The 12,317-nt window shown below is 38.8% G+C and overlaps 1 protein-coding gene across 1 annotated transcript in view; it reads right to left on the bottom strand.

The window, feature by feature from the left end:
* sema4ba (sema domain, immunoglobulin domain (Ig), transmembrane domain (TM) and short cytoplasmic domain, (semaphorin) 4Ba) overlaps positions 1-12,317 on the bottom strand; it is a 63,704-nt gene that overhangs the window by 38,668 nt on the left and 12,719 nt on the right. The window contains exon 2 of the mRNA XM_081373167.1: positions 337-709. Coding sequence (XP_081229293.1) covers positions 337-451 — 115 coding nt within the window. The 5' untranslated portion in view covers positions 452-709. The remainder of the gene's footprint in view (positions 1-336; positions 710-12,317) is intronic.

Genomic DNA, 12,317 nt, shown 5'->3' with positions numbered 1-12,317 from the left:
TATTCTTCAATGACTGACGTGGAGATGCATGTGTATGTTGCACATTATATTAGCAGTGGCACAGTGGTTATGTAAACGCGGTAATCCACCTCCATACAAACACGCCGGAGGCCGGCATGATCCAATCAGCTCTTGATATCTGCTTTCTGTTTATCAACACTTCAGCAAGTGTTACTGTGCATGGGAGATGACAGGGTTTCCAGCCCGTAGCCCCCTCAGAGCTCTTAAGTCGACTCCACACCAGCCTTTATTTATAGTCTCGTACCAGTCGGCTCTTTTACACACTTTCAGTAAATGGACAGAGTGAGCTGTGCATGTGCGTGTCCGTGCACTTACTGTAAGAGAAACTCAGGCGAGGGGTGACGTCGTCTTCTGCTGCTTGACCCCATCCAACCAGGAGGACAATGAGGAGGAACAGGAAAGAGACACGTGTCATGTTTAGGGTCCACATTTTGCTCCTTGTGTCTCAGTGTGTTCTGTCTCTGGATTTTCTGGCGCTCATGAAGATCTTTTCCCTTGCTTGTTTGTTTTCTTCTTCTCCTCAAACTCCTGAAATAAGAACAGTGTATTGCTGTGATGACCGGTGGTCACCTTCACAGGGCCTCACAATGGTGGATTTCCACTAAGAAACAAGTCCTCAAGGACGACGATACGGCCCAATTCAGTCTCCATGTGCTTGTGTAGACTGTCACACAGGTGTCTCAGCAATCTGTAATAAACAAGACACAAAAATAGTCACATTAAAATGAGATAAAATTGAATTACAGGTGGGAGCCTTTTCATCAAAAAAACTGGTGTAGAAACCATTTTCATTCAGACATTGCTAATATATTTCAAAGGTTTGAATGAACAATTACAGAGAATGGCAGGTGACACATTGAATTAAACTGGAATTTTTAGACAAACTGAAATAATATTATCTTGTAAAGCCCAATTCACACTGCACCGATAGACGCAGACCAATGCAGACAAACAATTACAATACATCACTTCTCAGACATTCCACGACCCAACAAACGCTGACTCAATGCGTTCAATCGGCAAAAACAAGCGCCGACCAACAGCAAAAGATAACGACAGGGGTAACACACTGATCCGACAAAACTCATTGGTCGGCATCTGTCGGCATCAATTGGTCATAAAATACTATTTACAATTATTTACAATGTGATTTTTTTTTGGATTTTTTTTTTTACAGTACTTAGTACTATTATGAACTAGAATATTCTGTTTAATGCAGTTTTGGTAGTCTACATATGTGGATCTTAACCCAGTCTGAGCTAGTTTGCTGGTCATGGCTGGTTTAAAGGTAGGGTAGGCAATTTCGGACAGGCTAGCAATAGCAAGCTAGCTTTGAAAGCATAAGATCCCACCCTCCCTTCAGAGCGTCTCCAAAGTCACGCCTCCTTCAAAACACATGAACACACACAGCAGTGTCTGCAAAGCATCACGAGACAAGAGACGGCGTTAAATTACCTCATGTCTCAAAGCACATAACATTACAATAATAATGAACGTAAACAACTTACAGAGCTCTAGTCGTACCACCTGACTGCTGCAGATTAATTTCGCCGTTGATAGTGTTGACATAGAAACGCATTAATCTGGGTCTGAGGACGGATAGAACATCACGGGTTCCCGTCTCTAAATTATGGTTAAGACATGGCGTGTACGCAGCATAAGTTTGTTGTTTTGGTTTAGGAGGAACTGTAAAAGGAGGCTGTTAATATTTAGACCACTTCTATTATTGATTGCTATCAGGATGTGAAGAGAGTTTCAACCTCATAAACCATCATAAACCTTTAAGGTAGCCAAAGCTTGTTAAAGTTGGTTTCCCAGCTGAGAGGCTGAGAAGCGAAAAGTGCCCCAAACCCCTTTAAAACTGACAAAAATCTTTGACTTAATTAAGACCATGTGTATAGAGTCCATGTTTATCTATTTCTAAATGAAGCAAACATCCTCTTCATGCTACGTTAAACCCACAATACGATGTGAAATAGTCGCATTATGTCACGCTTGAAAGCACCAGGAGACGTGGGAGTTCAAACCAGCCTTCTCCTACCTGTATGGTAAACTCTCCGTGTGGGGTTATATCACTGAAAATCATCAGTAAGATTTGAATTGTGCCAAGAATTGCTGCATGACTGAGAATATGAAGCCCCAAGGGACACAGATTTACACAATATTTACTCACTGATCAACAGGGCAGTCTGTTTAATCAGCTCTAATCGCTTAGGTGAGCATGTTTGGGTCAAAGTTTGTAGAAAACTGCCCAGTTTAAAAGACCTCCACTGCTGGTCACTGGAATATGTTGCGTTTTAGTGTTAGCAACCAACCATTCCTTGGTCAACCAAAATCACAGGAAAGATCATTCTGGTGAACAAAAAGAACCGGTCTGAACCAACATGGACAATCCTTCTGACGTAAGCTGATCTTCTGGTGTAAGGATGATAAGGCAATAAATAAGTACTTCCTGGAAATGGTGGTATTGCTTAATAGACGATGGAATATGCCTCATTTTCTGTTTACATGTTAAGTTGCAAAGTTCGGAGAACAGTTGTTTGCCATAATCACCTATCATCATTCATCAGTTCCGTTTCATAAAGCACTGTTCTGAGAATGGATTTTCAACATAATGCCATACAATGTATAATTTCCAGCCTCCTGCTAAGATGACCTCAATTTGCTCCCATTTAGATGAGAAACATAAAGGTGTGGGGTTTGACTTCCAGGCAAATGAAATGGACTGTAAATAAGTTGAATAGCTTTGCACTTGATATGTGATCTATAGTTACTGCGCAGAACCCAACCCTGTCATCAGCCCAATATGTCAGTGGGCGAACACTTAAGTGGTTTTCATTACTCAAGCTACGTAGACGAGCCTTTTAAGCACAACCACAAAGCTAATCCAATTTCAATTCCCATTTAGGTTTAGGATTTAATATCAATGTCAAATGTGTATACTTTATTGTTATGAACTGCCAACAGTTAACAGCTAACAAATGGTGTGTGGTATAAAATCAGTATTTGAAGAAGAAGAAAAAGCAGTCTGGCTTTCAACAGAATATGTCTAAAACATACACGTCACAAGTATGTTAAATCTTAAAAGGTGTAATTATTAAGTTTTAATTGTGAAAGATATAAATTTAAAGGAATAGTTGACCCAAAAATGAAAATTCTATCATCATTTACTCAGTTGTTCCAAACCTGTATTAATGTCTTTCTTGTGCTGAACACAAAAGAAGATATTTTGAAGAATGTTGGTAACCAGACAGTTTCTGGTCCCCATTGACTTCCATTTTTTCTCTCTCTCTACAGTATGGAGGTCATTGGGGACCAGCAACTGTTGAACCGAAATTCTTCAAAATATCCTTTATGTTCGACAGAAGAAAGAACTTCATGCAGGTTTACAACAACTTATGGGAGAGTAAATGACAGAATTTTGAATTTAGTACATATGTAGATGGTCCATATTTGTGCTTTAAAACAAAACTTTAAACGTTAACTCTAATGTAATTTGGCATCAAGCTCTAAGAGTGATACTGCAGGCCAATTTACAACCATTGTATAACTGCCAAAAAAGCAAGGATGCTTTGCTCTAATATAGACAACATGAGAGCACAGCACAAGCTGACAGTCCCTGAATAAAAAGAAGACAAAAACAAGGCTACTTTTCCATCTGGAGCATGACGACAGACCTTGGACTCCCACAGGAAAGATTCACGTCCCAAACGGGAAAACTGCTGCTTGTTTAAACAGCATCTCAAAATCATATTGGCACAGCACGAGGAGATAAACTGATTACAATTGAATGTGGTTTAGGTTTCCACAAGTGAGTTTCTAAAGAACTGCTGAATCATTGATGATTGTGGGTTTATCAACATCAGGCAAGTCCTAAAGGAACAAAACACTTTACTACTTGATGTTTATGTCTGATAAGCAGTATATGACATCTATTATACCTATGAACAACATATGTCAACAAAGTAACAAAAAGGATTCAGCAAGTTTAACCTATATTCACATGTAGACAATATGGAGCCTCCAAAGGACAATCTTTGTATAATCTGGTGATAATACGTCAACAACCACCACAAAAAGTTAATTCCCCTTTAGAAAAGTTCACAAACTTCATGTGTTTGCTGTATTTTGCATACAGTGTTTCACAACCTTCCCCTGCATTCTATCTCAGCTCAGACAAGAGATATGTTTACAAGGTCAAACTCCTCCTGCTACTGTCCATATGCTGGGGTTGGAATGTGTCCTGCACTGGTCAAGGCCGTGGCTTCAGCCATATTGGTGTGGGAGGGTCGCTCACCAAGCACCATTAGCCTTCCTAGCGCTCGGAACGCTGGAGCGACGTCCCAGTTGACCAATGGCAATGTGATCTCATTAATTTCGAGTTTTGACAGGAAGAGGATAAATGCTGCCTAGGCACGTGAGGAGCTGAAGTAGGACGCTAAAGGTCTCTCTGTCATCACAGAGATATAATACATATTTCCCCATTCTTTCTACTGTTTGATTAATGCAGGAGCCATACATCATCTCAATACTCATCCTTAACTGTGAAAAATTATTTATAATCCACAAATCCTAAAATTAACAACCTCAACGAAGAAGCATGATGTTTAAATGTTAATCATTCAGATTAAAACCAATGGTAAAACAACTAATTTGGACTAAATTGATATATTTGTTTGATACTTCTTAAGATTTTTAATCAGGAAAACCAGTAAAAAGGACTGATACCCTATAACTTAAATGTCTTTATATGATTTGCAATATAAAAACAAATAAATCATTTGTAGGGTATTTCTTGGAAGGATCTGGGGACAAAGCGTCCTCTAAATTTTTATTCAAATAGTAATTGCGCAAGAAAAATTCCTGATAAAAATAGAAGCCAAATGGTTTGCGTCATCATAGAAACTTTAATTTAATTAAACTGATAGCAAATGTTACCAAGTATATAAATAATCTCTATTCAGCCAACGGCCAGTCAATAATTCTGTGTTCTCCTGATACGTGAGCCATATGTGACGATGGCATCAGATGTCACTTCCTATATGTCATAAAAATAGAAATGGTTTACTACAGAAACAGCTGTCTAGATTATCAGGTTTGTCAGATGGGATAAAATTATCTTGAAGCAAGGCCAGAGGACTAATGCTTTTCTTTTGTTCAGTATGCAACAGTATCTTCCTCTTCTGGGAAAATAATAATAATTCCCCTAAAAAGCACTGCACCGTCCTTTAGACACCAGAGTTGTTAATTAAAACTAAACTAAAAACTAAAACAATTTAAAAAAAATGTTAAAGCTGAAATAAAATATACATATTAGATATATATAAAACAAAAAAAAAATTATGAAATAAATAAGTACTAAAATTAAATGTAAAAATAACACTCAAAATATATAATAAATAAGTGTATTTATTCCTCAATTCACCAAATCAGCAGCGTTTGTGCGTGAGGCGGGGTTGTGGACTCGAGTCGCATGACTTTACTTGAACTCTAGTCCCAAATTTTATGACTTGTGACTCGACTCAACAATTAAAGAAGGCGACTCGACTTAGACTTTGACAACAATGACTCGAAACTTGACTTTATGGCCTATACCTTGAAAACCATAAAGATCAGAGATGTGATCACTCTCTGGTCCCTGGAGCATATGATCAAACCGGAAAGATTAGCACTGCTTTCGCGCTTTGGCTGGCACTGAGCCAGAGAGGGACTCGCTCAGCTAGCGCTTGTCATATATCACAACCGTTCATCGTTTTCAACCACATAATGTTTATTTTATGTTTCAGACATTTAAATACACATAAGAACTAACAAAACTTTTATAATAAAAACCAAAAGGCCTACACTGTTGTCTATGGAAGCGGCAATAATCGGACAAAATATGAATAGGCTATGTTTTTTTTGCATCAGACGCATGTATAGATAACTATTAGTTACTCTATTCTTCTCCCTGTTTACCAAACACACTTTCATGTCTCTTCAGAGAAATAGATGAATTTACGTGGTGTATATCCGACAGGCTCTGACTGCACGGTAGCGCACACAGTTGATCGCAAAACAGGGGCAATTATATTTCAGAAACTGAAATAAAACCATGTTCTCGTTAAAATCACGTTCCAATGACTTGTGTAAGACTTGAAGCTTAAAGTTGAGGACTTGCAACTTGACTTGGACTTGCCTGTCTTGACTTGAGACTTGAATGCAACGACTCAAGACTTACTTGTGACTTACAAAACAATAGCCTCTTTTCACGCAGAGATTCCGGAAAATACACTGATGATTTGTCCTGGGATCGTTTGATTTTGGTTCATTCACACTGCCAGTGATTTTCTGGAAACTTCTTCACACACATCCCGTAAAGATCTCATAAAGACACGTGACATCGGATGTGACGTGTAATGTCTCTGCAGTGTCTTAAGTTTGCTTATGATCTGCAATTTGTCTCTCGAGAAACCGCTCACGCATTTTTTTACTGATTTGATCATAAACTAGCGCATCGCGTACCGTTCCACTAAGCTGCCGAACGATATCAGCTTCAGCGTCATCACTACGACACACGACTTACGGCATTGGTCCTGCCTTTTGTTCACACAGGGCGCGTTCCGGGATCGATCCCGGGACGTGTTCGCGTTCACACAGAAGGCACTCTAGCAATTCTATGGCAATTTTCTGGGATCAACGCTCTGTGTGAAAGGGGCTAATGACTTTGTCTCCTGTGGGTGTGTGTCTGTGTATGTGTGAGTGCAGAAGCAGATGTGTGAGTTGAGGAATGTGTTGTGACTCAAGGGGACTTTAAAGAATAACTAGCACATGTGTGACAAATCTATGACTCATTGCTCTCAAAGTGCCTTTTGAAACAGTCCATTGCAGAAGTTCTGCAAACTTTGAGATTATATACATATGGACAGCTATGAATCAGAGAACACAACCAATGTGACTCAGCAGCACAGGTACAGATAGTAATGCTGACACCTGTTCACATGTACTGTGTCATCAGAGTAAAGTTCAAAATTGGCATCTATTTGACTTCCTGTGCTGTATGGAAACAGTGAATCATGAAGTGCTGGAACTGAGATGGTGAAGTTTTCCTTTTTCCTCATCTCTGAGCTGACCCCCAGACCCAGCTTAGAGTAATTAATGGCCCACTCCTCCCTGGGTGATCGGGCCAGCCTTAATTACATCCATATGTTCCTTCACAGATCTTTAATAGCCTAATTAAATTCTTATTAAATAGCCAAAGCAAAATGGAAAAAAATCAAACTCAATTCAAGGCTACGTCTACATTAATCCAGATACATTCAAAAACGTTTTTGTCTCAAAGCGCTTTCCGTCCACACTAGCGTTTTCAAGCGTTTTCCAAAACGTTCCCATCCACACTGAAACGTCGGAAAACGCTAAATTCCCCTTACTGCGCATTTGTAAACCCTCATAAAAGCTCACCGAGATGATACAGTCGGAACAGACATGATAAAGTTCTCATGCTATTCTTCTGGCAGGATCATTTTATATAGCAAAATATCTCTCCATTCACTGATGCGTCCAGGTCCCACTCACTCACCATTATATGTTTGGTCTATAACGCAACTGCTCATGTTTTGACGCAGGACAGCAAATGCGAGTTAAATCAACTTTGCAGGACTGTGATATGAAGTGTGTGCAAAGTAACACATCTTTAGCAAAAGTGTGAAAGTGAATAACACATAACAGGCACAATAGCGGTATAAACATACATATATCGATTCAATATGAGTCACATGACTAAACATGCGTCATCGTTTTCAAACACCTCCATTTTCAATCCACTCTAAAATGCGAAAATGCCGTTTTCAAAAAGCTCAGTTTTCGCAGGACATAAACGCCATCTTAGGGTACGTTTACACGACAACGATAGGCTTAAAACGGAGAGGTTTTTCCTTTGAGTTTTCCGTGTACAGACGACACCATTGTCAAAACGATCCCCATTCACACGGATCCGTGAAAACGACTAAAAACGCTGTATTTTGCTGCCAGGCCATTAGATGGCGATTAAACACTATAGACTGAGCACTTAATATGCATGAACATGACGTCATCGTTTTCACAGATTCGCGTTTTTGTTGTTTACACGGAGTTTGCGTTTTCAGGCACCCAAAATGGCCCTCAGTGTGGACGAAAGGCCAAAACAAAGATAAAAAGATGCGTTTTCAAAAGAAAACGTATTAGTGTGGACAAGGCCCAAGGTTAAAACTGTTTAAAAAGGAGCTTCCACAAATGATCAGGCTAATTTTTTCAGGCAAGACTGCTCAGATGGAAAGCATTACATTTTAGTTCAATTAAATGGGTGACCTTACTAGATAAATGTGGATAAAATGTAAAATATGACCATGAAATGGCCCAGGAATATCATTACCTCTGTCTCTAAAAAGTAAAATACTTCTAACAGGGACAGAGTCAGATGTGCAAATATTTCTAGCTGAGATTCATTATGTCCTCTCGCTCCTGCCTAGAAATTTCCATAACAGATGTGAGGTCTGTGAAATGTAGAACAGCACAGAAGTGGCTGCGAAAAGACCTGCTAATGCCATCATCTCTTTGTCAGGTAAAATGATATTTAAATGAAAAGCTGTTTCTTAATTTTGGTGCATATTTAATCATCTCACTGGCTGAATTAACATGATAATTGATACCAGATCAGCATTCTTAAAGGCATAGTTCATCCAAAAATAAAAGCCTAAATTCAATCTGTTCATCATATAAAGCGATCGTGTCTCTTCAGAATATTTTAACTAAACCGTTCAATTCAAATGGAATAGTTTTCACTTTATTAAGTTTTTGTAGCGTCAAAGTGGTAGTTGCATAGCTGTCAATGGAAGGACAGAAAGCTCTCAGATTTCATCAAAAAGATCCTCATTTGTGTTCCGAAGATGAACGAAAGTCTTACGGGTTTAGAAACGATATGAGGATGAGTAATTAATGACAGAATAAAATGTATTGGGTGAACCATCCCTTTAAGGCCGTTTCACACTAAGGATGATAACAATAATGATATAAAAACTGCAGTACGCGGCTGCGCGCTTAAAATAAACAGAACGATACACATACTGTACATGTACAATTGACCACTGGTGTGGATGCTAATATAGTTATTGTTCTTGAAACAGGCCGTTACAGTTGTGTTCTCCACTCAGGTCTTTAGGCTAATACTACTCACTGCTCCATGCTGGACAGAAACAATGTGTGGACTGTTAACGGATGTAGGCCTACTCGAATGCCAAAGGGTAATTTGAGCAATTTCTATATAATTAGACTTGTACTGCTACTAGTGTCACAGCACTGACTCATCTCTGATGGCATCCCCACTTCTTTCAGTTTTATTTTGAGAGAAACAAAGATTTGCAGCACATGCAGCACATTGAAGAACTGCCGTGGTTTTCCAAGAAATCAGCCTCACTGGAATTTGTTACAAAGAAATGCAGTTCTCAGAAATGGATATATAAAACAGCTTCTCAGATGGAGAAGCCAGAAACCTCAATGAACAGAATGCAACAGGTGGAGTTTTGCCATTTCACCATTCAATGTGTTTTACATTTTCCCCCGCAAGTGCTAAATTAAAACAGGATGATCATATAAAGCGTCTCACTTATTATTAGATTGTTAGTGACCTGATTTCTAAGATTATGATTGTGTAGATAGAGTGTGATTTGGCACTGACTCTCTTCTTCTGCCTTTTTTCCAGGCACTCAGACAAAATCTCAGAGTCAAAGTCAGCCTATAACTCACATTAAGACTTTTATGTGTTTTAAAATGCATATATATATATATATATATATATATATATATATATATATATATATATATATATATATATATATATATATATATATATATATATATATATGCAGAAACATATGTTATATAAAGTGCGACTTGAACAACAGGTATGGAGATTTAACAGTTGCTATTATTAGCAGTCAGTCAGTTGTGCTGCAAAACGGTAAACGTTGTTTACACACAACAACTCAAAATTATTCACACTTGCTTCTAATGATGTGATCAAACCAAATGCACAAAATATAAGCCAGCTCAGAGCGCACAGGTGGCAGAGGCGCACTGAATGTTGATGCCAGCAATGGATGGAAACAATCTCAAACAAAGAGGGAGAGGAGGAAGAAGTGATGGACGAGGAGGAAGATGATGAGGATGAGAAAGAGCAAGGTGTGGAGTGTGTTGTCAAGGCTGGGTCTGGCACACCAGAGGGGTTTTTCCTTTGCCTGGAGTGTTAAATGCAGTGGGGAAATGGGTGCAGTTTTCAAGCAATTGTGAAATACTGTAAAATCCACAAGCCCAAAGTCACTAGTAAGTGCTACGTGTCAGTATAAGCCCAGGACGACTGCCATATCATACCAAAATAAACAAAGAAGTCACTGTGCTCCTTTAAAAATCCTAAAATGTACAAAAGGGGACACTTATTAGTTAACCCCATCCAGTAATTCTGTAATTGGATCATCCTTAGGGGAAGTACCCTTGATGATTTTCTGGAAGTGGTCTTAATCCATGAGGAGCTCTCTCTTTCTCACAGCCCTGTTTGAGCAAAGGGAGTATCTATGCCTCATCTCTAGTTGATCTATTCTGCACTGGCTCCTCTGAGACATGATGCATAGAATGTCAACCTCAAATACAAAAGATTTCCTTTATAAAAGTCAAGACCTGGGTTGTATGTTTCTTTTGATGTAATCTAATCTATTCTACGGAAGCTATCTACACAATTAGAGCCTCTTGGGGTTGCCAGTTGTTCAATAAAAAATAACACCACTTGAAGGTTTTCAGATATGAATTTAACCATATTTAGTTCAAATGAAGACGCAAAATGGGCCTCCCTTACATTATTTACAGCACTGTGTTGTTCTTGGGTCAAATCTCACTATGGTTATTATTTTATGAACAACGACTGTTCTTTCTGTGCTGGAGCAGCTGGCATAAGTGATAGTGTGTAATTACTCAAGTAAATAATGCATGACGACATTTGCTTTGATATCTACACTGCGCAGGGTTTAATTACATTGATTACAGCTGTGCAACTTCAGCGTGTCTGTACAATGGGATTCTATGAGATTCACTGCAAAGATAACCTATCTGCTCAAATGATTATTTCTAAAATAAGCAAAGACTGCATGGGAGTTTTAACACATCCATCTTTACGTACAGAAAAAGAGGCCTGCCTTCTATTAATTAAAGGTCCACTGTGATTTTGGTCCAATAGGATTCTCATGCCAGCTGGACCTTTTTAAACAGTGGCTTTGTATGAAAACCAAAGGCAGCTGCATTGCTACCCAGTCAGGCAATGACTTCACAGGCAACGTATAAAGACATCTCCTAAGGAAACGTTCAGACCGTGTTTTCAGCCAGAATCGAACTCTTACCGCTCTAAATCATATCATACAGCTGTTGCAGAAGTCAAACATCTGTGTCTTCTGAGAATCTTAACTCCATACCGTGCGAACTCGCTCAGAATTCATTTGCGCAATTACTGTGTCAGCGGCATTTTAAAAGCATTGCAGGGACAGAAGAAAAGTGCTCAGAGGTCTCACGTCGAGCCTCGCAGTCCAGTAATGACGTTCTGTGGAGGCAGTTCATTTCTTGTAGCCTAACATCAATAGAGGCGATAGAGCACTCGGAAATTACAGAGACGTTCACTAATAAAGCTCCGACAGTTAGGGCATGGAGCTGTCAGCACATTTTTTCCCTGCGCTGTTTGCTATATAATGCATAGATATGGCTTGTGGGGTTTCATGCAATGGCTATCAGGGGACTAGAGAAAGTTTCTGCTTTAGATCCTCCAGGAATCCCGGTATAATTACATACAAACCAGTCTGGAAGAATGCCAGTGCCCTGCAGTCTTGGAATCTACCGGCCTCCCACTGTGTCTGTGGTGAGGTTAATATGATAAATATTTGTTTATAAATACAGAAAAATCAGACACATCATGAGCTTCTTGTGCAGACAAAAGGGAAAACCAACCATAATAAAAAAGAGAAAAAAAGTTTTAATATTAAAATTAATAATTATTTCTATATTGTATTTGTTATTTAATCAAATAAAAAAATAAATTAAAATATTCATATTTAAATTAGATTTAAGGAAATAGATATTAGCATTTATGTGATATCCACATACGTTTTGAGCCAGTTGTTTTAGAAGTTAAGCACATGGAGTGACGTTTGCGTGACACAGGTGAAGAGAGCTGTAAAAGTAGTCTGGTTTTAAAAGTAGGTCACGGCCTGCATTACCACTTTACTTCCATTTCTAAATGTTTCCAA

This window comes from Scardinius erythrophthalmus (genome assembly GCF_964197995.2).
Source record: "Scardinius erythrophthalmus genome assembly, chromosome: 8".
Taxonomy (NCBI): Eukaryota; Metazoa; Chordata; class Actinopteri; order Cypriniformes; family Leuciscidae; genus Scardinius; species Scardinius erythrophthalmus.
The sequence above is the reverse complement of the archived record's forward strand: the minus strand, read 5'-3'. Positions and strand labels throughout refer to the sequence as shown.